We start from the raw sequence: 26,478 nt of genomic DNA, 5'->3' as shown, positions 1-26,478 counted from the left end.
ATAACAAAAGACAGTTGGGAAGAAATTAAAAGAAAACTTTTTTACTCGACTGGCACTAAACCCGACCCGTGCTGACCAGGCCAGGGGCCGGGCCGGGCCTGCTTTGAGAAAACGGGCCGGTACGGCCCAGCCTGAACTTGTAATCGAGTCGGGCCGAATCAATTGAGAATCAGCCCAGATAATGTTGGCCGTGCCAGTCTGGAACAGACCATATAACAACCCTAGCTGGAGGGTTGTTAGCTCGGGCCCGACACGGCCTGAATTTGAAATTAGGCCGGGCTAGACCGATTCCTAGCCCGTTGCAGCCCGACTTATGTAGGCCATGCGGGGCTGCAGTACACCCCAATATATAGCCCTGTTCGTCCGTCATGATACTGCCCGTTAGGACTCGTGTTGAATTTATTCTGTTCTCTCAACATTGCTGTCTCATGAACAACCCCCACTTGGGGAGGGCATGTTTGTTTCAACGTAAGTAGACTTGGGGTGGAAGTAGATTTTGGGTTGAAGTGAAGTTAGGGTAAAAATTAATTCACTTCCGCTGCTTGTTTCTAACTGTGGAAGTATAGTTCTGCGAGTTCTATTATTTGTTTGGTAGGAAGTAGATGATGTAAAAAGTGTAGTTCTCCACCACCGGTATACTTACCTCCAAAGTGGTATCATTGTCTATTTTGTAACTTAGTAAATAATAAATTATAATAAATAAAAATTAATATAATTTTATATGTATATAATTATATATATGTATAATTATATAATAAAATTTTAAAAAATTATATTATTTGTTTGCATATAAATTATAATAATGCAACAAATAAAATTCTAAAGTTAAAAAATTATTAACATTTAACAAATTTATTTTTCATCATTTTCTAAATATACAAATTAAACAAAAAATATATTAAAACTTACCTAATCAAATTTGATCACATTACCTAACCAAATTTAACAAATTCTTTTGCCTCTTTGCACTTCACCGGAATTGACTTCGCTCCGTGGGAGGGCGAAGTCAATTACCTTATTTTAGATGAACTCGACTTTCGACCGTAATAAAATTATGACAAAACAAACAACGGAAGGGATAGTTTACGGCGTAAACAACTTCCCCCCACTCCACTTCCTCCTCACTTTCACCCAAACACCTGTACACTCTTAATCTTAAATCTTACACCGAATTTCATTCTTAACAAAACAAACAAAAAAATTGTTTAAATAAATTTTATCACACTAATCTTTATTACAATTTTTGTTAATGCAAATAAAAATAATTATTTTAATCTTTAGATAAGAGGAGTGTGAGATATACATCACCCCTCTTTAGTATCGCAATAAATTGGTAATTATAATAAAATAGACAACACGGGTGTCAAAATACCTCTAGCTACAAGAACACTACAAACACTAAAATCTAAAGCTACCGAAGCTTTTTAGTCATTAAAATATGGGTAAAACAAATACAAAAAATACACAATTGATCGCTTACACTGATGCTGCAAATCCTTCCTCTTGCAAATGAGTTCTACAACTACAGATCCCCACTAACTAGCCCTGCAGCTAGTCCATATATGCAAATTCAAAATGCCGCATTATTTTACCGGCGCACTAAAAGTATCTCTCTTTAAGAACCAAATCTACGAGTCGATGGAGATGATTACTCATTCCGATATATGTAACATATAACACTGCCATCGGGCGGGAACAACGGCAATAAACCCTCAATTGTCTTAAGCAAGCCTATGCTAATAGAACTCGTGGAGTCTCAACTAACACAACATTCCTATAAGCCCGGAATTACCTGTGCAAACAGTTACAAAATCAGTCACTTTCTTACAATCACCAAGCCTATTGCTTAAAACAGTTTGTCCGTATCGTCCCACTTGTTATAAAAAGGTCGGATGCTCTCAGGGCACGAGGAGGTTTCGACCCCTATTAATCACATTTAGTAGTTTTGAGCCCTCCCCCCATGTAGACCTTCTCCCAGAGTTACAAATATGAGGATCTTGTGCAGTGGAAATGCTTTGAATTTCTCATCCGTGCGTGCTCTCGTCGTCCTTGTTGCTCATCTGCGGAGAGTATTGACTGGTGGAAGAGGGCGAGTAGCCGGGTGCGGTTGGTGAGTAGCTTGCACTCGGACTGCGTTGAGTAAAATGCAAACATAGTTTAGAAAACTGCTCGAGTCGAAATATCAGATATGATATACTGAATACAAAATTGTGAATCACCTGTATTGAGGAGAAGTTGGACTGTAATCTGGGTTACCACCGGGGTTGTACGGGCTACAAGAAAGTATTTCTATCAGCAATTTATCCTCAACCATACTAACAACACAATTTCAATATACAGTTAAGGTGGTAACAACACCCAGAGAGGGATACTAATAAACTCGCATTCAAAAGCAGGCTCACATGTAATGAAATGAATGAACAACTCAATTGAAAACATATTGAGAATCTAAATCCATGTTTCAGGCGCCGGAGAGGCATAAATCAAATATTAGCTCCAACAAATTTCGTCGAAGTTGGCAATTTTTAAGATTGGCAAGGAACCAAACTCTAGACATCTAGATATGAAAACATTTGACAATAAGGCAAAACTATCAAGTACAAGATAGAATGAGTGCGTTGTATTCAAGCTGAAGTATTTCTGCAAAAACTCAGTTAGTTATAAAGACTAACATGATGCAGCTTACTGAATAAGTTTCAACAGGAAAGCTACCAAATAACCAACAAAGAAAAAAAAACAAATATCTGTCTCAATCTACAAGACCATCTATACTTGTCCGAAGATTAATTAATTGTTTCCAACAATATCTAGTTATTCGTTCAGACTCTCAGAAAAGAGTGAAACTAAGACAACTCTTCCGATGCTATCACCATAATCTAAAACTATAAATAGAAAAGATTACTTGTGAACTACTTTCACGGATCAAAAATTCGAGCCTACTAGTCAGAGTCAAATAACAGCTAAACAAAATCAGAACAGATAATAACATTCCCATTGAGGAAGCAATGGCTTTACCTTGTGGGACTGTATGTAGGACTTGGTGGAGTAAATGATGGTGAAGTTGGAGAATATGATGGCGAGGTTGGGCTGTCAAAAGTAATGAGAAAAAAGTATTAGTTATCAACTAATCAAAAGCAAGAAAAGTTACTGCTTATTGCAGAAAATTAGCTGATTAATGAGAAAGGAAAAGAAACTTACCTGTAATTTGGAGATGTCTGACTGTACGGACTCAGCCGTGGGCTACTCGGAGAATAGGCATGAGAAGGGCTGTATTTAGCTGAAGGGGGATTGAAGCTCGGTGATGTAGGGCTGTAGGTGGGTGAAGTAGGACTGTAACTAGGAGAAGTAGGGCTGTAACCAGGAGAAGTGGGGCTATATGCAGGTGAAGTGGGACTATATGAAGGAGAAGTTGGGCTGTATGTAGGCGAAGTCGGGCTGTAAGAGGGCGAAGTCGGGCTGTACGAGGGCGAAGTCGGGCTGTAGGAGGGCGAAGTCGGGCTGTACGAGGGCGAAGTTGGGCTGTAAGAAGGTGATGTTGGGCTGTATGCTGGAGAAGTTGGGCTATACGCAGGTGAAGTCGGACTATAAGCTGGAGAAGTTGGGCTGTAGCTGGGTGAAGTAGGGCTGTATGTAGGAGAAGTAGGACTGTAAGATGGAGAAGTCGGGCTATAGCTGGGGGAAGTAGGACTATAGCTTGGAGAAGTGGGAGAATAGGAAGGACTTGTCGGTGAATAAGCAGGACTAGTAGGACTATAACCAGGAGAGCTAGGGCTGTATGTTGGGGAAGTGGGACTGTAACCGGGCGATGTAGGACTATATCCAGGAGAAGTCGGGCTATATCCTGGTGAAGTCGGGCTATATCCAGGAGATGACGGACTGTATCCTGGTGAGGACGGACTATATCCCGGCGAAGAACCAGGAGAGAAAACCATCCCACCAACATAAGGAGAGAACTGAGCATCCGTTATTGGTGATGATCTGACATTCGGGCTCATGAAGTAACTTGGGGACATCATTGATTCATGATAAGGTGTTCCGGATATGGGCGAACGAGCCGGTGTCATTCCAAACTCCAAACCTTCGATATAGCTTGGAAGTTGAAGCTCGATTGCTTGCTGTAACATCTGGTCGTTCAAATATAAGGAACAACCTCCCGTGCCGATAGGCGCCAGCTGGCCGAGCATGATGTTCTCAGTAACACCTCTAAGGTGGTCGGATTCAGCATAGACAGCAGCATCGAGAAGGATATCGACGGTCTCCTCAAATGAACATCTCATTAGTGGTCCAGTATCATTGCGATTGATACCGTGCCTGGTGATGGCCATTAAGTGGCCTCTATAGGTCATTGTGTCGCAAAGAATAGCCAGATGCCGATAGTTGACATAGGAGCCATCAAAAGAGATAACCACTCGCAATTCATCCAATAAGGCTCGTCGAACTGCCTCAATTCCGAGGACTTCAATAACTTCAATCAAATGATTACTTGTTGTCCTTGTAGCGTCGACATCTTCGTGACACATAACAGCTAATAGATTAACCCCTTCTGTATCGAGCATCCACTCAACATCTGGTTTGAACCCTTCGCTCTTGTCAAACCGATTAACCTTCCCAGACTTGATAAAAACCTTATGTATATCAGGAATGCCTCGCAGAGCCATTTCAGTTAACATGTTGCTTTCAATCTTCTTAAGGAAGACATCATCCTCGGCCGATTCATCTTGTAATTCGCCTTTAGGAGCTTCATCATTCATTATACGGATGCGGAGAATGAGCTTGTCTGCATTATCATCATTAAATATGCAAGTCAAGTCATCATCGAACTCATGATTTATCTTCTCCGCAATATCTGCCATGCTCAGCTTCTTATCAACCATCATCTCACGATTGAGTTCAATGCGAAGCAGCCACGGAGATATCTTTTCAGGAGCAATATCTTCGTCAGGCATTTCATAGTATGACTTAACAAATTCGACATCCTCCTCAATAAGCGTGCCCAATGGGTCAGGATCGTACCATATCTCTGTAGCATGAGTGACACTGCGCAACGTAGTGTACTCCAAAGCACATTGAACGTTCTTAGCCATTTCCTTCTTCTTGTTGATTTCAGGCTTTAGGTAAACTGAGAGCGATGGGGTTTTTATTTTCTTAGCAACATTAATGATTTCCCTCAAACGGGGTACACCAAGAGTAACATTCTTCGCACTGACACCAGCATAGTGGAAAGTATTCAGGGTCATCTGAGTTGCTGGTTCACCAATAGATTGGGCGGCCACACAGCCAATCATTTCGCCTGGAGCTACAAGAGACTGTAAGAAACGAGACTCTATTTCACCAATAACCCATTCAAAAGCTTCGCGAGTGAGCCTGTACTCCTTCAAGACCCGCTTACTGGCAAATGTACTGCGAAGTAGAATATTGAAAAACAAGGTGGCATTTTTCTGAGCTTCGATGCTCATTAGATCATCACCAGGGACAACTTTCAACCTCTCTTGCAGCTTATCGATAGCTTCAACAATCTCCATTGGGTGCATATCAGATGGCCTCCTCAAATCTATCTTAAAAGTCTTCTGAGCATTCCAGATGAGTCTTTTGAGATTAACAGGCATAGGCCATGTGTTATCGCCAGTAGTAGCAATCTCCGTCCCCAACTGAATACGATCAGCTTCTAATTTTTGAACCTCCGCCTCAAAAACATTTCTGAACTCTTTAATCGATTTTAGATCATCAACATGCTCTGGCAACATGTAGCTTGGATTCCAATTCGGATCGTCTATCTCATACGTGAAAACATTGTCAAACTCCGACTTTTTCATCTTCAAGGAATCCAGTTTTTGGGATTCGATCCAAACGGCATCCATACCATCCTCTCCATAAAGGAATTGGATGACATCTCCCAAGGAATTTCTCACCGTACCATCATACTTGACCATTATGTCCTCCATAGCCTTCACAAGACGCCGTTGAATATACCCTGTTTCAGACGTTTTAACAGCAGTATCGATCAGACCTTCCCTACCACCCATAGCATGAAAGAAGAACTCCTGAGGTGTCAAACCACGAAGGTAGGAGTTCTCCACAAAACCACGACTTTCAGGGCCATAGTCATCCTTCGTGAAGTGAGGCAATGTTCTACCAATGAACCCAAAAGGGATTCGTTTGCCCTCCACATTTTGTTGCCCGACACAAGCAGTCATTTGTGAAATGTTAATAAAACTACCCTTTGAGCCTGCTGTGACCATCGCCTTAAGATTGTTACTCTCGGATAAGCTCTTCTGAGCACTGCTCCCGGCATCATCACGAGCCTTATTCAAGACCTGAGAATGAAAATACCCATTAAGAATACATGTCTAATGGTAGTTAGAGGCTATCAATGTTAATAAAGCCGTGCACAAGATTAGCACCTGATTCACTCTATTTTCGAATGATTCCATCATAGTTCGCCCAGGCTCAGCTTCCAACTGCTTCTCCTGTGCAAGCTTGATAAGTTCTTTCACCTCATTTTTGGCTTTTGAAATTGTCTCGTTAATCTTTTCCATGGTTGCTGCATCAGCAATTGTGTCACCAATTCCAATACTAAAACCATTTTGCAAAAGCCAGTAGTTGACAAGCCACTGGGTGTGGCCCAAAAACTTGCGAGCAGCATCTGGCCCAACCTCTTCCCTGCAGACACTCGCATGAGTTAAAATTACAGAGATATGTTTTGAGAGCAGCAACTTTCTCATGTCAAATCGAGTATTCTAGGCTTACCAAATGACATGAATAAGACTTCCTGTAGATGTTCCAAGGGTTTTTTTGCACAGAGTACCCGAAAGAAGTTCTCCTTTCTCTATCCGAACAAGAGTATCACCAGGGGTAATAAATCCAGTTTCGGACTCCAAGTGCCATGCTGAAGTTCGAATTAGATTTATTTGCTTCGGGATGATAAGATTGAAAACTTGCTTCCCTGTCCAGAGAGGTCTAGGCTTTAAAATGGCTGGAGCAGGAATCTTCCCATCAAAATCTTCCCACCACATCAAGATGTTCATAAAAACATCCTGTAGCAGCAAACAAACATTGGATAGTTCAGAATCAAAATGACAAATCATTTAGCGCTGGGTACTCTCAAAAATACATCACCTTTTCAATGAATGTATCTCTTTTAGTAATCTTTCTACAGCCAAGAAGGGTGTCCTGGACAATTCCCATAACAGGTCGATTTGATTGAGGCGAGACAATGCATTTTGGCACCATCATTAGCTCCAAAACTTCTGCTCTAGTTTCGAATGATTGAGGGACATGCATGTTCATTTCATCTCCATCAAAATCAGCATTATAAGGCGAAGTAACTGACAAGTTCAACCGGAAAGTTGAGTATGGCATAATTTTAATGCGATGACCCATAATAGACATTTTGTGGAGACTAGGCTGACGATTAAAAAGAACATAGTCCCCATCTTGCAAGTGCCTCTCCACCTGCCAACAGCAAACACATATTAATACAGACGAGCTGTAAAATTCCAAGCCAAAAAAAAAAATGTAAACAAAATAGAAGATCGATATCCCAGAAGAAAATAAACCTTGTATCCAAGTTCCAGATGCTGATCACTGCTTTTTTTCAAATATCGGAGATCAAGCCTCTGACCATCTTCCCTTATAATGTATTTCGCACCAGTTTTCCCAGGAGGAGGATGAGGCCCGTATTCAACAAGCTCCTTCAATCTGCGAGTAGCAATGAATTTTACATAAGCCCTTACTGGAGACCATAAAGGTGTCTCAGAAAACATATACAGCACCGATAAAGAAACATATTTACCTCTCAATGTTATATGGAGTTACGGTTTCTGGGTATGTTAAATTCAACGCTATACTCCACGGCACTCCCAGTTCATCAATGTTTATAGTTGGGTCAGGTGTGATAACCGTTCGAGCTGAAAAATCAACACGCTTACCCATCAAGTTACCTCTAATTCGACCTTCTTTTGCCTTAAGCCTACTACAAATAGATTTGATGGGTCGCCCTGATCGCTGTGTAGCCTGCAGATCAATAAATATAAGCAGATTTATATTTATAAATTGGCTTAGTCAAACCAACAAAATATAAAAGTTAATACGGCTTATGTCAAGGACTCGTGGCATACCCTCGGCTGCCCGGGAAGCTCATTATCAAAATATGTTGCGATATGAAATTGCAGTAATTGAGCAAACTCTGTTATTATGTGAGCCGGGGCACCATTCCTCTCTTGCCTTCTCAGATTTTCATTATGTCTAATTATCATTGCCAGCTGATGAGTCAGATCATCCTGTCCATATACAATAAAAGCATTAGCATTAGATATTGTGTAAGAGAAGCCTCAATGTTCTCAATTCTCATTCAACGAACTATCAGAGGACATAAGGAATAGATTACCTCACTTCTAGATGAGGTATCCATCATTACAGAAGGCCTCACAGGAGGTGGAGGAATTGGAAGAACTTGCAATATCATCCAGTCAGGACGGGCATATTTAGGGTTTAGACCTAACAATAGACAGTCCTCGTCGCTGATCCGCTTAAGAACGTTAAGCACCTGGGAACAAGTTTCTTTGTAAGCCATGCAAAATCCAACATAACCCTTTTAAGTAGAAGCTCAAGCCAAAGAAAGCTACCCTTTCAGCAGAGAGAATTTGTTTTCTTTCAACCGGTTCTGGAAGCTGTTCTTGGTCATCAGATTTCTTCTTTGAAGCTTTGAATTCTGCAACCATTTTCATACCATCTACAGTGATGTTTGGCTGCTGCGCACCGCAACCACCTCGGCTTTTTTTTACTGGTTCATCTGTATCTTGCTGACCCTGAACGTCAATATCATCACCGCCAGCACATCTCTTCTTGCTTTTGCAAGCATCATATATTCTTTTTAATCTATTCTTTGGATTTCTAATTTTTAATGCTTGCTTGAATCGAGTATCATCCTGAAAAAACGTCAATGTCATGAGATATAGTGTGGTAATCACAACAGACTAAAACAAATTGATCCAGAAGTTGGAATGTAAAAATAGGATAACAGTATTAATATTACCTAAGACAAGCTAGGCAATGGAAGGTTACATAAATATTGCTTCTTAAGAGCAAAAGTTGAGTATATATATAAGAATCAAAGAAAATCAGTAAAGTTGCTCTACATTAAGGAGAAATGCACTTGAATCACTGAAACAGATTAAAATAAACTACTTACATGCATACGGGATACCAGTCATCTGAATTTTAGAGCCACCAAATAACTTATGAACTTGAAGCTATTACAGGTCTTCTAGGACATGTTCCATATCATTTGACAAACTATAGAGATGACCTTAACAAAGAAAATTTTATTGAAACAAATGGCTTCATTCTGTAGCTTCCTGCAAATTTCACTCTTCTACCACCTAAATTTGCTACCAACTCTTCAATCTATTATTCAAGATATTTCCTCATAGTCAAGCGAACCTAACAAGCATATACATGTGCTAAACACTTCTGAATTTTTGATCAAGTATCTTCTAACACTAATTTCATGAACCTACTCTTACTCCCCTAGATCTCGTAAGCACTTATAATCAATCAGAACCTACTTTGATTCTACCATAAGTGATAGGCATTTTTGTGACTTAAAATAGAAGGTAGAGTACTGTACCAACACAAGTAAACACGCTTGGCAACCACCAACCAGATAATTTAATTCATTGCTTGTGATTTGATCGAAAGAAAAAGGGTCAAAAATGTATGATCAAACCCTCAGTTATAGGCCATCTTAAAGAGGTACCCTTTTTTTTGGATGAACCTCCTCAAATTTTTCTTTGGATTGACATCCCTTTAACTTTTATTTCTTTTATTTTGAGTTATTTCGTTCAACAGAATTGGGAATTACATTACAATAATCAGGTAGTTCCATCAAATTTCGCCACTCTTAACTGCTTTTAGCTGAGAAGTTTATTTCAGTAAATTATTAATAACAAGTGACTGAATTTACCTTAAGTAAAGCAAATGAATATTGACGTGATGTTAAATCAAAGAAAAAAAATGAAGTTTGGGCACACATTTAAAATAAGCTTTATTGCTTGCTATACATTTTTAGTTTTTTTCTTTGTTTTTTGACCAAAAAGGATATGTATTTCCTATAAAAAAGCAGCTGGCAATGATGGATCAACCATGAAATCCTTCTATGGAAGCTGCAGAGTTAAACGAAAGCATTGGACTGTACAGCAGAGCCCGGAAAGCGTAAGTAGAAATGGCTAGATGATCCACTGGAAGTAACGCTACTAACATGAACGTCCCACGCTATTCCTGGCAACAAGAATAGGCGTAATTGTCCTTTTTTTTACGTTAATTTAGCCAAGTAATCGGGTTAGGGCATGTTTGGATGCACGTAATTCAGAGCACATACATCCCGCTCAGAGTTATGCGACCTTGACATCACACCCGCCCAGCGTGATGTCAAGTTCATTCACAGAAACCAGTGCGACTTCGACTTCTCATACCAACCAAATACTGTGAGTCACAACTTCATCGGGCCTTTCTTCAGGGAGTTAGAAGCATCCAAACATGCCCTTAAACTAAGCAAACACTTCAACTTTTGTTTTTTTTGTTTTTTTCATTTTTTTACCAGAAAAATAGCTTTAAAGTTAGATTCACATCTCCTTTCTTTACCTCCCAGTCAATTTTCTTTTTTGCTTTAGTGCATATGCAAACAGAGACTTGCGAGAGGGAGTACCTCATCAGCAAGGATCTTAGAGCAATTGAAGCAGACGCATCGCATGATGGCGAGAACGGTCTTGAGGAAGCCGATATGGAACATGGGCTTGGCAAGCTCGAGGTGCCCGAAGTGGCCCGGGCACTCCGCCATGTTGGCCATGCACGTCTCGCACTTCATCTTCCGGTCGATGGTCCCGAGCCGCGGGTCGCTGAGTCCCCCGGGCTTCGGCTTCCCCCGCTCCATCGTCTCGGAGTGCTCGATCTGCACCACCGACATTTGCCGCTGCCCAAACAACCCCAAATCACCATCAATTCACAGCGGAATCGAACGAAACTGAACAGAAACAAGCGATTAATCGGAGAAAAGAAGGTGATTACGATCTCGTCGGGGCTGAGGATGCCGAACTGGACGGTGCGGACCTTGGCGACCTCCGCCGGGGAGAAGGGGAACCGCATGTCCATGGCTACGAACTGAGGTTGGATCCGATCGAAGAACTAGGGTTTCGATTGCGGAACTAGGGTTTTGAAGAAGGGGGACGAAGACGAAGCGATCGGGGCCGATTCCACTTCGTTCCAGTGAGATTTGGGATTTGGATTTGATTTTTGGCGGGTAAATGTCTCTAGAGAGAGAAAGAGAGGGGGGGTTCGAGAAAAGGGAGCGAGGGGGGGGATCGCGCCTCAGAGGAGAGGCGAACGCGAGAGAGTTCCTCTGAGAGAAAAAAAGAGGAGACGAGAAGGGGGTGGGGGTCTATTTATAGACGAGGAAGAGAAGGGGCGCCGCCTTAGGGTAAAATGGACGGACAGGATTGGCCGATCGAGATTGCGGAGATAGGCCACTCTGGGAAAAGGGAGATCGTTTGGGAAGAGTTGGTCTACCACGTCATCGATAGACCAGCCAATCAGAATGCACCCAATGGATAAAGCCGTTGCTACACTAAAACCAGCGACCGTGAACCGAGTATTCTAGTTTTTTTTTTAAAATTTAATCTTTTTATGCTTTTATTTATCAAGCAGATAAAATGCGTTTGAATAATATTTTTTTTTATTTAAATTAAAAATGATGATAATATTTCAGTAAAATCATTATTTCATTATTAGTATTAATAAGGACAATAGTTAATTTGCTAAAAAATTTCTATTTGAGCACTTTTTAATCTTTCACCGCTTTGATTCACTATATTTTGTATATAGATAAATAATATTTTTTTCTTGTTTTGTCTTTGTTTTTTGTCTTTTCCCTGTTATCAATATTAATTTTTTGGGATGATTGTCAATATTTTTTTTTCGCTTCATAATTATACTAATCAATTATTAATCAACCCTATAAAAAATATAGCTTATTCGTGCCGTATCGAGCCGAACACCAATAATCTGACCCTATCTCATGTTCGATTCATTAAGATTCCGAGCTGAAAAAGGTTAACTCGTGTTTGATCGTTTATTAAATGAGTGAACGGACTTGTACACATTTTGATCCAGACACACGAGTTGGTTTGCAAATAACGAGCTGAATTGCTGGTCCTATTTGCCGGGCGAATCGGGCTATCCAAGTCCGAGTCCGAGTCCGAACCCGTTTCATGAATCGAGCCAACACCGAATCTATCCTCAACCCGTCTCTCTCTCTCTCTCTCTCTCTCTTTCTCTCTCATCCCAGTTCTATTTCATTCTCCTTTTCGCTCTCTTACTCCCTCCACTCGTACTTTTTCTCCACTGTTGTCGCTGGTTCGAATCGAACACCTCCGCCGAGCAATCACCGCAAAACCCTAACTTCTTTGTGGATTCGCGTAAGAAACTCTTCGATTTTTGGATCAAAATCCCTCCTTTGCGGTAGGAACAAGGTAAAGCATTCCCCAAATCTCTTCCGGTGATCAATCCCCTTTCGATTTGATCCAAATTCATATCATTTGTTTTGATTCTCCCCAGAGAATGGAATGCGATAGCTAACGATGGAGGGGGAAGCGCAGCAACGCTCGCTCTCGCTGAGAGCGTCTCGGAGAGCGGATCGGAGCGATCCGAGCAAAGGTAAAGAGGGGCCGATAAAGTTGCGCTCTTTTTGAGGTTTTTAGGGTTAGGGATCTGAAAGGTTTGTTTTTTTCCTTTTGATTCAGACGATGCAGGTGGTATCTTTTCTCCGGGGAGGGTTTCGCAAGATCCGTTGAGGATGGTTTGGAGGAGGGGCTTCATTCGATTGGTGTTCGTCTCCGCCGTTGTTTGGGTGTTGCTCATACTCGCCGCATTGCTGTTTCATTTGTGGTCTTGCCACTCTTCTATTAGCTTCCTCTCAGGTACCTAAAAAAGGTCCAACTTTTCTTCTTTCTTGTTCTTGGATCAGCTATATTTATTTTTATGTAGTTTCTTTGAAAAGATGAAAAGAAAGAAGCTTTCTTTATGTAGGTTTACTTATGCTCCGCTCGCACTGAGAAAGTGGCATAGGAAAATATTCTGTTTGTTTCTGTAGATGATAACACGCCGTACAAATCACACCAGTTTGGTTAAGATACGATTTTATGCTAGCATACATTTACAGATGTTGTTTATGTTTCTTGAAAACTAAGTTAATGTTTGTGTTTCTTTGAAAACTAAGTTGTTTGTCACCTAGTATTTGAATTGTATTATCAATAGAAGCAATGCATCTTACATTATTGTTTTCTTGTTTTCATTTTGATGCTGATTGAATCATGCCAAATTGCAAGTAGAATAAGCATATTCTATCAAATCATATCTTTTTTTGCGATCTTTATAAATCAAATAGAGCCTTTCCTGATTTGTTGATTAAAATGTTGAATGACATGATTTGCCATCGTATGCCTGCAGCTCTTTGCAGCAAAGACAGCAAAGTGCTTCTGATGTTGGACACTATGGGGCTTGCACCAAAACCACTTCATCGTAAGGCTGTTTCTGTACAAACTATGAAAAACTTGTTAAATGGCTCTTTATTCTGACTATTGTTGCATTTCAATAGGTTGCTCAATACCTCTTGCCGATGATCCAGATGCCATTGCCATTCCAAAGAGAACGCCTGATAATATTATAAAAAGGTTGTCATATATATCGGTTGATGAGCAAGGAGATTCAAAAGCCAAGAACTCTCCACTGTTTGGAGGACATCAAAGCTGGAAACAGAGAGAGGAGAGTTTTAACTTAAATACCACTATGAAGGTAGAAATCTTGTGATATTTGTGTGCTGATATGATTTTACTATCTGCGTTATACATCCAAGTCTTGTTAGTTTGGGACCTTATTTACTTACCTTATACCCGTTGAATGACCTTGGTATCTGTCGAACGTCTTTGTCTCTGTCTCTTTCTTTTCCTTTTTCTGTCAAGTGCTGTGTCATGTAAAATTTCCACCTTGCTGAATCAGTCAACAGCTTACATGTTTCAATTGTCACCATTGATTATTTGTTTGTAGGAAAATCGCTAGTCTATATTGATTTGCTAAATGATTGTGACAGGTAACATTTTTGGACACCTATGTATGACGTTATTCTAAGAGAATATTGCTTGCCTGACTAATGGAATATTATGAGTTAATGTTACAAGACTGTGTCAGGGAACTTTTTGGATAGCTATACATTGCATGCAATGCATTATCTTTGAAGCTCATGTTGCTAAGCAATTCTGAATTATGTGCAATATAAACTTTCTGTACTTTGCTGTTACTACATTAATATTTAACATTTCTGTTGTTGTATTGCTTAAAGATGGTTTGTTTCTCCTGGTGTTCTCTTTAGGTACATTGTGGGTTCATGAAAAATGGAGGTGCGGAAATGGATGACGTAGATGTAAAATACACACGTAAATGTATATTTGTAGTTGCCTCTGGCATTTTCGATGGTTATGATATCCCCCATCAGCCGTCAAACATAAGTCTTCGTTCCCAGAAGCTCTTCTGCTTTCTAATGATGGTGGACGAAGTATCCCTCGATTTCATAAAACAAAATGCAAGTGTCAGAGAAGACAGTGAAGGAGGCAAATGGGTTGGCATTTGGCGCCTTGTAACCTTACATAACCCGCCGTATGATGAACCTCGCAGGAATGGGAAAGTCCCAAAGATATTAACTCACAGATTATTTCCTCAAGCCCGGTATAGCATTTGGATTGATGGCAAAATGGAGCTCGTTGTCGATCCCTTGCTTATTCTGGAAAGGTTAGTTTCCGTGTTAAAGAACCATTTGGAAATATTCTGATCCACATAATATTGTTAAGAGAGATTACATTTTACATACCTGCAAAAGCTAAATTCTCATATATGCCTTTTGTAGTCATGGTTACTTATGTACCCTTGTACTCATGAAAAAAAAAAAAAATCTATTTGAACAACCTATTCTGATATGAAGCCAACTTCCTTCCATGAATTAGATGATTCCCCATCTTAAATAACAATGCATTTTGTGCAATTTGCTGTTTCGAAGGGTATGTAATATTTAGATTTTATGGAGGTATACGTGTAAACAGGATGAGTTTGCAAGGATTTGCAGGCGTTGTCTTAAGTAAATGCCCCTAATGGAAATGTATCTCTAACAGCTTACATTATGGCAGATACCTTTGGCGGGGGAAGCACACATTTGCTGTTGCTCGTCATAAACATCATAAGAGTATCTATGAGGAGGGTGATGCTATCAAACGCAGGAAACGATATGCTCGGCCACTAATTGACCTTCACATGAAAATTTATCGTTATGAGGGGATGGAACCATGGAGCCCGCAAAAGAGGACCGTCAGTGGTAAGCTTCAGTCCCAATTTATTGTGTAGTCTCAATATATTGTATAGATGAGGTCACACCGAGTAGTTACATACTTTTTTGTTATTGAATATTTTTACAAGTACTTGCATATTAATATTCCCTCAACTTGTCATAGATGACTTTATACACCACTAGGAGAAATACATGCACTGAATTAGGTTAAGCTGCTTGTGAAAGAACCGTACTTCTCTTAGAGTTTAAGCTGCTAGAGATTGGCGTTTTAAGAATTTTATATTCATTATGTCTCCTCACATCTGGGTTCAAGATTTGTGGTAAGCCCAGGAGAAAGCTAAATGAGACGGAATTTGATAAGACTTGAACTCAGTACCTGTTAATTAGATACTATGTGAGCGTCTTTTTTCTCTAAAAGCTTAAGCTAGTAGAGATCAGTGTTCTAATAATTTTATTCTCAACACTCCTGAATATGCTAGATACCTTTTTTTTTTTCATTTCTTTTTGAGTCATAAGCAATGATAATAGCAACCGCATACTACTGTATTTTGCTAATAAAAGCCCAAACTACAACTAAATGCAGATGTACCGGAGGGGGCAGTACTGATTCGAGAGCACACAGCGGTGAACAACCTGTTCAGCTGCCTCTGGTTCAATGAGGTGAACCTCTTCACACCTCGGGATCAGCTTAGCTTCGGGTATGTCGTGTATAGGTTAGGGGATGCATTCAGATTTTTCATGTTTCCGAACTGCGAGTACAATTCGCTCTTCATATTGCATAGACACACTAGGGAGCATTCTTCTGTTGTAGAGTGGGTTAAATCCCTCGACGAATTTAAAGGAAACAATACCAGATTAAAGGAGACTAGGGGAGGATTAGGGCTTTGGACTCCGTATCCCGGAGACCTTCGCTCTGTCCAGCTCCCGCCTGTTACACGAACATCGCCAGCTGGCTGATTTGATAATTTAGATCAATTTTGTTTCTTGGTCTTCACAGGATTGATGCTTTTCTTTTTTGTGCTTTGGTTATATTCATTTACATATTCTGATCTGGAATCAAAATATCCTCCACCAATTTAAGCTCGGCAAAGAGACATCTCACCAAGCTTGCTAGTTCTCATCCCGAGTTTCAAACATTCACCTTCTACTAGGCTGTTCTAGCACTTTAGACTGCTATATAATGTAGCTGATGCAGATTCGTTAGCGAGGAGCATGTGTTTTTATTTGTAAGCTTCACATTGTGATATATATGTGGCCTTTGCGATGCCTGAGTCCCTCGTACTCGCGATTCCCGTGGTAAGTTCCTCATACGCCCGATTCCTGTGGGTTGTGGTTCGCCGTTAACAAACACGCCGTAAAGTTCACTTTTTTGTGCTGCCTTGTCGCAGAGGGCCAGTTTGGTTGCTGAACCACAATTGTTCTGAATCAATTTTTGATGATTTTGTTTCGCACGTCTTTAGTTTTGCTTGTAATGTATGGTATTCGTAGGGGCTTTTTTTGCATTTAGACCCCTGGCAAATTTTTATTTAAAAATAGCCCTATCAAAATTTAATTTGCAAAAATGGTCCTGGGTCTGCCACGCAGGCGCCACGTGGGCAGGACCGAGCTTGTGTGTTAAGTTGAACACGGTGAACCATTCATCGTGTTCAAACACGGTGAATGGTTCACCGTGTTTAGTACGTATTTTTTATATATTGAAAAGAGGAATAAAGAATAGGGATGTCAATAGGTTTGGATATCCGAAATATTATCCGAATTCAAACCCGAATAAATTGTATATATATACATAATTTATTTTTATTTATTTATACAATATATAAAATATTTAATAATTTTTATTCCTTAGATCTTCATCCAAGCCAGCGAGTTTTAAAAATCTATACCGTTGGATGAAGATCTAAGGAATTAAAATTATTAAATATTTTATATATTGTATAAATAAACAAAAATAAATTACGTATATATATATAATTTATTCGGGTTTGGATTCGGATAATATTTCGGATATCCATACCTATTGACATCTCTACTCCTTATTCCACTTTTCAATATACAAAATCTGGCCCCAGCCCTGCCCGCGTGGCGCTGACGTGCCGCCTGCGTGGCAGGAACAGGGCCATTTTTACAATTTTAATTTTGATAGGGCTATTTTTAAAATAAAAATTGCTCAGAGGGGCTATTTGCAAAAAAAAGCCCTATTCGTAGATACGTGACGTATTGTGATTTGGTACCGTAACTTCTCACTCATCGTCCTGATCAAAGTGTTGCCGTGGCCCCTCCCCGGCACATTTCATTTTCCTTTGTTGGATCCTTTTGGTTTGATGAAATTTAAGTTTCGGGTGATAAAATTCATGTCCCTTTTTATTTGATGGAACTTAAGTTTCATGTAATGAAATTCAAGTTCAGGTGAATGTAAATTTAGATGCAAACTTATAACCTTCCTGTAGTTGTTTCGGTTGACGCTAAGTTAGTGAACTAAAAGTTTGCGTCTTCCTTTTTTTTTACTCACTTTTTTTAAAAATTTTTTTCATGAGTAAGAAATGTACCATAAGGTACTTCGACTTTTTTTTTATAAAAAAAGAAAGCACGGATTATTTATAGATATTCAATTTTGCAGATCGAAGCAAAGATACAAAGGCATGGAACCACCCAGGAACTTGTAATTACAGGAACTAAAGAGAGTTTCAGTACGAATTAGCTCAGAAATTTTACCCCAGCCACTTATAATTGTCCAACAAAATAAGCCAATGTATCATATACAATCATTCTGACTCTGGGATTGCAGAGTTTGGCTCAAAAAACAGATATACAATGGAAGAATAAATTTAGCATACTGATAATCTAACAATAGAGACTGATGTGTTTCATCCGTGCACTTGTACAAAACATGGAACAAATTAACACAATTTAACAGGGTAATGGCCAGTGCTGGTCTATCTGATCCAATTTGGACTTTCAGCCTTCTTAAATCTTAATTCCAGTTGCAGGACACAACTGTTTTTCCCTGCTATATGCCTGAATAGATTCAGCCTTGTATAACCATGTTAAATACAAATACAAGAACTAGAGTATTAAGTACTGCTCCATAGAACTCCTCATATGAATTCACTGTTTATTCTGCATTGACTTGCTTCCTGTGCAATCAGAAGCGCGAATCAGCATCTCAGCATATCCGATTAGCTTATGATTTTTCTTATAGTTGCCACGGATAGTATTCTCTTCCTTTCTTTAACTTGCATGCTGCTCGAATATCGGGTAAACTTTCTTCTAAACTTCATTCTAGCGCTTATCGCACACGGATGTGTTTATGCCTCGAAGCTGATCGACTACTTCAGAAAAATCATCAGGTGGAGGACATGAGAATCTTAGGAATTCTCCTGTCTGAGGATGCTCGAATCTACAAGTGGAAGCATAAACAAATTGACTGAAATTATTGAAGCAAGAGATATCATAATGAAATGTGCGGTGGGGCTGTTCTTACCCAAGAGATAAAGCATGGAGGCATGGTCTATCTAACTTAGAGATCATGTGTGAAAGATGGCCGTGGTGACTCGAAGGAGTTCTAGGCTTTAGCAGTGACAAGGCCATGCTTTTGGTGCCTCCATACACTTCGTCGCCCAGAAGGGGAACTCCCAAGTATTTTGCATGTGCTCGAATCTACTTCAGGAAGGCAATGCAAATGATGCAGGAAAATTTTCATTAGCCAGATATAGCAAAGTACTAGATAATCCGATATATTTCCAGTTTGAGAAGTACAATGCTATGATTAGTGCTTGCAAATGAATAAACATGAGAATCATTGCTCTTTCTTTTTTTCACTTTGAAGGGTAGTAAGATTGATATGGTTCTAAAACATTTCAAAACTGCAACGCAATTTCGAAAAATTTACAGCATCAATACAAGATTTGGTATGAGTTAAGAGGCAATAATTACAAAGCAATTTCTGTAATTAGTAGTGCACCCTTTTGCATTTAGGGGGTTATGTAAGAGCTTATGGTACCTGGTGAGTCCGCCCAGTCTCTAATCTCCACTTCACAAGTGCGGATCCACCACCGGCAAGAACCTCGATCACTTCATACCTGACATGATTAGCAAGTCAACATCTGATTTATACCCATAGAAAGTAAAATTCACTCTAAATTACTAGTGAAGTTTCCAATCTGGTTGTTACAAATTAGATCCATGCGCAGGGATAAGCCATCAAACTCAAGATGCGGCCAGAGCTACCTACACTGAGGCTCAAGTTATGATGCCTCATATAAGCAGAGTTGATGTATTTAGGGCAACAAGTACCCGATGTATTTATTTATTTATTTAGTTTTTACGTAGTATCTTAACAGGGCAACGAAGAAATTGCTGGTATTACTAAGAAGTGCTTCAATGGCCGCACTTTTAGAGGTAAATTGTACATAATTGTTTGTAATTCTTCTGTAGTCTTTGTACATCACAACTACCTTATGGAGATCTGAAGTATAACGTGGAAAACATGAAAGGCATAACAGATGAACATAAATCACCTACTAGCAGCATAACGTGCATGTCTATGATTTGATCCAGAAATAGCAACCATACGAACTCGATTATTCGGATCACGAGCAATTGGAATCTCAATTCTTGCAGAATATGGATTGGGCACACCAGTTGTAAGACTGATATATACTCTATTGATGGTGTGTTGCTTGAACTGTTCCGCTAAGTGGGCATGAGAGTGCTCGTCCTGTCATCACAAGGAAATAATTACAAGTTACGAATTATATTGTGACTTTAGAAGGGAAAATGTCATGAAATGGGATATAAAACTAACAAAACAGTATAGGAAAAACAGTTTTTCTTAGTAACTGTTTGGCCTGGATTTTGAAACAAAACTTCAGAAAGCAAAAGCTTTCGAAAACCAGACATTTGACTAACAAATATCGGAGGCTTTTGCTATGATGGGAAGCTAAAATGAGCTGTCCGGCCCAAAAATTGAAGCTCCAATTAGATGCTTCTGCTTCAGCCGGAGAGAAGAGTTATAGAGGATATCCTAATGAAAAAACTATTGGTGCTTTTTCGAACAACTAGACTCAAACAATAATTTAGCAAAATCTCTAGCTAGGCAAAAAGGCGGTTGGTAAAGGATAAATCTATCCATTATCAACATGACAATAACTACTTACCTTGGCAACAACAAGCAGCCCGCTTGTCCCTTTGTCCAGTCTGTGCACGATACCTGGGCGAACAAGGGCTTCAGGCACCTCCAAACTTAGTTCTTCTGTAGAAAATTGATCAGCATGATAGACATCAATCTCCTCGTCAGAAGAATCTAGGGATTCATCTGATTCTGACATTGTACTATCATTTACGCAGGTAACCATTGGAAGCCTGCAATGATGAAGTATAGCATTTACCAAGGTTCCATTGGCATTTCCGGGTGCTGGGTGAACAACCTAAAAGAAACCAGTAAATAAGGAAGCAATCAGTTATAAATCACTTACATCTTATAACTGAAAATTTCTAGTGGATATTTACAAAGATATCCACTTCAAAAAACTTATTCTTTATCTTTTATATATATATATATATATATATATATATATATATGCTCTTGTACTAACAGTACCTGCGGCTCTTTAGAGAAATTTTCCCTAATTTTCTGCCTGCAAGTGATTGATCATTCTCATAGAACTAACTTCTTTACTGTCTATAAAGCTAGTTGATGTTGAAAACCCAAGTTCCTTTCAAAACTTCAGGTGATTCACTTTCAGTTTCAGATTAAAGTGATATTGCACTAAAATTTGATAGCCCCAAAATTTCCACTGTTAACTATAACAAAAACAACTTGGTATTTTGTAATAGAACGAACGTATCATCATGACAACCCAATACGGTCTAGCATAATAATGTCAGAAAATATTCCACGATGAAATTTGAATCTTCATATAATATCTCATGGTTAATATATCTTGCAAAGTTCTCTTAAAAAACAAGAAAAGATATCTTGCAAAAGAAAGTGAGGCAACAAAAACCAAATACTACCAATGCAGTAAATGAAAGGAAATATATTTTACCATATGTGCAGGTTTGTTCACCACAAGAACATGCTCATCCTCGTACACTATATCAAGAGGTATATCTTCTGCTTCAGCCCTCAGGGGCTGCAACTCTGAAACTGTGCAGCTAATCATGTCTCCACCTTTGACCATATGCGAAACCTGCAAAAGATTAGAGAATTAAGCAATCACCATATTCAAACTACAAAACAAATAACACAAATTTGAGGCTAAATTACAAAAATTGGTCACCAAACTTATTTTCTCTTAGGTTGCAACAATTTGTTGTAGTTAAGTCGCCTTTAATCTTTCTTTTAACGTTTCTAATAGAGGAATGATGCGGCAGCTAACACTAAGAAATGATGTGGCAAGTAGTTCAATAGCCATATCATTTCAAAACTAAGCCGATTCAATTGTCACATCAACTCCTTTCAATCATGACATCCCCACAGGATAACATAACAACTAAATCAACCGTCAAATCAACACTCATTTAGAAAAGGTAAAAATATATATAACAAACTTTGAACTATTGATCATTTTAATGCGACTATCCAACCTTTCGATCCTCTCAATTTTTTTTTCAATTTAAATCATTTGATAGCTCTTCTAATATGAAATTTAAGTTAACTGCTTACTTTATTCAGTTTTTTGTTGCATGAATTGCATAACATATACTAATCAAACATATAAGATAAACAACGCATTCGAATTTTAAAGTTTAAAGAGTCATTAACTGACTCAAATCGGTAGCAAATCAAAAAATTTAAGGGTTAGGAAGCCAGATCAAATGTAGGTTATAGTTGAGGTAAGCTCTATACATTTTTACCTTTAGAAAAATTAAAGGGAGTTTAAGAACTAAATGGAAACAAGAGTGGGTAGTGACATAAAACTCAAATCTTTTCATAATCTACGTTTCCGCCACTGATTCAACTACTCATATTTAATACTCTCAAACCACTAAAAGAGCTCAAATTTCTCATAGAACCCACGCCGAAAAACCCTAACACGGATCCCGAACCTTGTCGACGGTTCGGCCATTGACGGCGACGAGCCCGGAGCGGATGCTCGACTGGATCCGCGCCCGGCTCACGCCGCGGATCCGAGAGGCGAGCCAAGCGTCGAGCCGCGACCTCCCCGACCCGACCTCCACCGCCTCCTCGAGCCGAGCCCCGGCGTGGCTGCTCCGGAGCCGAGGAGAAGGGTTTGGGTCGGGATCGAGCGCGGAGGAGGAGCACATGGCGCGGAGAACCCTGTATCTAGGGTTTCTACGGAGAGATGAGAGGGCGAGGGAGGAGGAGGAGGAGGAGGAGGCTAAGGAGAGCATTTCGCGGTGGCGGCGGCGGCGGTGGTGGTGGTGGAGGAGAGGGGCTTTAGCGATAACGATATTTGGGATAGTTTCATATGTATCCCTGCGAAATTTTAAAATTACACATTTATTCCTAGGAAAAACAATTAAGGGCAAACTTCAAATACCACCCCTCTGGTTTCGTATTTTCTCACTTTTCAACCATGTAGTTTGAAGTGTATCAATTTACTACCCTGTGGTTTTATTTTTTTCTTTTCGTCGGCTCCTCCGTTAACATTTCGTTAAATTATATATAAAAAAACTTTAGATACACTGTCTAAATTTATTGAATATTCACTTTAGTACCTTTTAGTTTTAACTTTATCACTGATTTAATAAAAAAAAATAATAAAAGAGATAATAAAAAGACAAAAATGAAACTGCGGGATACTAAATTAATACACTTTAAACCATATGGTACTAAAGTGAGAAAGTGTAAAACCTCAGGGGTGGTATTTAAAGTTTTTTTGAAAAATAATGGTTAAATTATAAAACATTCTCATGTAAATATCTATCTTTGTATTTTTCCTTCCCGACATTTAACAATTTATCTTTTGCCCTCTTAAAATTTCATATTTTTAGAAAGTACGGCGTTAATGGAAAAAGCAAAATGGTCAAATTATTCTTACTTTTTCTATAAAAAATTTTTAATATATTTTTGTCATTTTGAAGGACATTTTCGATATAAATTATAAGAAATGAACGGAATAGTGATGAAACCTTGATAAAGAGGGGCTAAATACACTCACTTAAAATACTGAGGAGGTAAAATATATATTTTTAATAGTTAGAAAGAAAAAAAATAAAAATCGAGTATTTATAAGGAGATTGTTTGTAATTTAGCTAAAATCAATTATCAAATTATATTCTTTCGTTAAAATATATCGACATCCACTAAATTTTAATTGTTTTGAAATTACCCCCTAAAGTTTTTTTATTTGACTTACACCCTCTCTAATTTAAGAACCATTTGATTTAACTCTTTCATTTAGCAACTTTGGTGATTCTTTTTTTTTTAATTACACTTTTTTTATTCTAACATAATTTTCAAAATTGCTAATATAGCGCGCTAAATCAAATGGTTAGTAAGTAAAGGGAGTGTAAAATCTTAAAAAAAAAAACAGAAGGTGAAAGCTAAAGTTTAGGGGTTTTGTATACATTTTAATCATATTTTTTAAAATCTTCAACATATACAAATTTATTCTTACATGTAGAATATTATTAGTTGACCGTTAAAATTTTACCCTTTGGACTTATTATGCTCTTATAAAGAAATAGCTTTTCGGAAAAACAGTTTTAGAATTTATATGACAAACTTAGGATGACTTGAAAGTTAGAATAAAATATTAAAATTAATAAATTATATTTAAATATAATTTGAAAAATTATATTTAAAAATAAAATGATCATTTTATAGAAGAAAAGTCAATTTTTAACTACTTTAGAGAAATACATATGATAGTTAAATTTTGCAGGTATGAAGATGCAATTTGATCTCTTTGTAGGGATGCATATGCAATTAGCTGATAATATTTTTATTAGGCCGTTATTAGGCCTAATGTTGTGTTATAATTGGGCCCAATGGCCCAATGGTCTAACCCATTTGGTCCAACATATCCACCATTTCTGATGACTATCTCGCCTAAGGGCTAGGGGTGTCGATGAGTCGAAAACGAGCGAACTGGGACCGGCTCGTGTTCGGCTTGTTTCATAAATGAGTCAAACATGAGCTGATTCGTTAAAGTATTGAGCCGAAAAATTCAGGTCTTGTTCGGCTCGTTTATTAACGAGCCGAACATGAGTTAAAATACCAGCTGACTTACGAACAACAAGTTAAAAGAATTATGAAGGATATGTATAATAAATAAATTTATGAGATCTTACCAATTTGGCTGTAGTGTTCCAGAGGTTTGGATAGGATTGGCTACAGTTTTAGTGACTGGCCGACACGTCTGGAGGATGTCGGACTGAGTCGGAGTCGTTTCTGCACGAAACGGATGCGGAAATGGATTTGGCGCACTCAAATAAGCAAAATTGGAGTTTTGCCAGATTCGGGCGCTCAGAACTAGCCTTGGATCATTCAGAAGTTGAGTGCAAAATTGATCTGAACTGGAAGCCAATTTGGGTCCATATTTCGGGCGCCCGGATGTGGGTTCGAAAGTTCACATCGTAAGTATCGTTTGCGCTGACACGTGGCTGGCGGTAGGTGAGGTCCGCCGGAGCCGGTTATGGGCGTAGCACACCGCGGCGATGGAACTGAAGCGCAGCTGTAGTACAGTCAGGAGGATTCGGACGCCCAGAAACAGGTTTTGGGCGCCCGAAAGTGGGGATTTCTGCAGGGGTACCAGCTTTGCAGCATTTGTTCCTAAGCCTATTTGTACGGCATCAACACCCTATAAATAGGTAGAGTGCTCCCCCTTGCTACTCTTTTCCTTCCTTCTTCACAGAGAAGTCCACTTTAGCATTCCAACCCTTCCAAATCACTTAAATTGCATTAAAGGTCCACAAATTCGGCTTGGGGAGTGCTGATTCTACAGTTTTTCAGCGACGACCTTCGATGTTTTGGTTCGTGTGCGATGTAGGAAGTCGAATTGCGGTGAAACTTGATTTGCTGGATTCTAGACTTCTAGAGGAATCCACGAAGCCTAGAATTGTAGATTTTGGTTGAGCTTAGCTTGGTCGATTCCATATTTTTCTGAACTGCTGTTACTTTGAAGTTGAATTTGAGTTTTGGTTGTTTCAATGCAATTCTTGGAAGAAACATGATTTTGGACCTGAGATTAATATTCCATCATTATTCACTGGATTTGGAACTTGCCTAACCTGAATTGGAGATTATTAGGTGAGTTTTGACATTGGAGTTGAGACAAATTAAGCTTAAGTGCTGAAATTTGGTGAATTGATAGATTTTGATGGATTTTGAATGTATATCCTTCGAGTAGCTTTGTTACTGGTTGTGGGTGATCACGGCTGAGGCTTCCAGCAATTCGTGACCTTCTTGTTGCCAAGGAATTGCACTAGAGGTGGGTGTTTCATCAGTTTCGCTCCTAAGTGTTTGTAGTCGACATGTATGATTTCGATTCTTGTATATCATGTTGTAGCTCAAATTCATTGATTGTAGCTTGTATGAAATCTGAATTGGGAGCATGACTATTTAATTAGATGAATATACAAGCTGGACTTGGAACTTGACTTAGGAGAAAACCAGCGATTCGACCTGTCATATGATTCCACTATCTGATTTTAACTTTAGGAGCCGTAGTTTGATTGTATCACTGCTGTTTCAGCGCGGTAGATATCCGGGGTAGTTTAGAATGCATTTACGCTTGTACTGAGATGCCGAGTTTATTTTTACAGCGGAGCCTATGCTGTTTTAGGTTGTCGGGTGCCGTCGAGGGGACGGGGGACCCAGATATTTATTTTTGGTCTCAGATTGTGCCAAGGGCACGTGGGTTTGGTTTCTAGACCTGTTTTAACCCTACCTTCTTGACTTTGATTTGTTAGAGCCTAATTGAGCTCGACAGAGATACGCTGCATACTCGGTTGGATAGCTCCCACGAGTGCCACTCCGAAGACGGGCGCTATACTTTTATGTTGGTGTCGTTCGTGCAGGTTGGACTTGCTCTCCACGGACTGATTAGTGTGGAGGTAACTATATAGTCGCAACCGTGCGGGACGGGTGTGTTCACAGTCCCAGAAACGAGTATGATTATAGT

The 26,478-nt window shown here is 39.2% G+C and overlaps 3 protein-coding genes across 4 annotated transcripts; 1 reads left to right on the top strand and 2 right to left on the bottom strand.

Annotated features, from left to right (window-relative positions):
• LOC109727514 (DNA-directed RNA polymerase II subunit 1) lies at positions 1,400–11,389 on the bottom strand. The gene is made up of 14 exons (XM_020257655.1): positions 11,065–11,389; positions 10,706–10,969; positions 8,625–8,927; positions 8,387–8,545; positions 8,118–8,279; positions 7,793–8,013; positions 7,557–7,698; positions 7,117–7,452; positions 6,748–7,034; positions 6,402–6,660; positions 3,199–6,314; positions 3,016–3,087; positions 2,220–2,273; positions 1,400–2,130 (listed from the first exon to the last, which is right to left on the bottom strand). Exons 1-14 carry the CDS (start codon positions 11,146–11,148, stop codon positions 2,025–2,027), a joined length of 5,565 nt encoding a protein of 1,854 aa, XP_020113244.1. The 5' UTR covers positions 11,149–11,389; the 3' UTR covers positions 1,400–2,024.
• Positions 12,317–16,379, top strand: LOC109726961. The gene is made up of 8 exons (XM_020256787.1): positions 12,317–12,524; positions 12,610–12,708; positions 12,795–12,971; positions 13,501–13,572; positions 13,649–13,845; positions 14,420–14,835; positions 15,228–15,412; positions 15,969–16,379. Exons 2-8 carry the CDS (start codon positions 12,633–12,635, stop codon positions 16,340–16,342), a joined length of 1,497 nt encoding a protein of 498 aa, XP_020112376.1. The 5' UTR covers positions 12,317–12,524; positions 12,610–12,632; the 3' UTR covers positions 16,343–16,379.
• On the bottom strand, positions 18,068–22,814 carry LOC109727730 (RNA pseudouridine synthase 2, chloroplastic). Of its 2 annotated transcripts, XM_020257914.1 has the most exons (7): positions 22,436–22,814; positions 21,433–21,576; positions 20,542–20,811; positions 19,903–20,102; positions 19,386–19,464; positions 18,867–19,042; positions 18,068–18,782 (listed from the first exon to the last, which is right to left on the bottom strand). In XM_020257914.1, exons 1-7 carry the CDS (start codon positions 22,739–22,741, stop codon positions 18,665–18,667), a joined length of 1,293 nt encoding a protein of 430 aa, XP_020113503.1. In that variant the 5' UTR covers positions 22,742–22,814; the 3' UTR covers positions 18,068–18,664. The 2 variants fall into 2 exon arrangements, with proteins under 2 accessions (XP_020113503.1, XP_020113504.1); XM_020257915.1 differs by lacking the exon at positions 18,068–18,782 and having other exon boundaries at positions 18,904–19,045.

This window comes from Ananas comosus, linkage group 22, assembly GCF_001540865.1.
Source record: "Ananas comosus cultivar F153 linkage group 22, ASM154086v1, whole genome shotgun sequence".
NCBI classification, from domain to species: Eukaryota; Viridiplantae; Streptophyta; class Magnoliopsida; order Poales; family Bromeliaceae; genus Ananas; species Ananas comosus.
The sequence above is the reverse complement of the archived record's forward strand: the minus strand, read 5'-3'. Positions and strand labels throughout refer to the sequence as shown.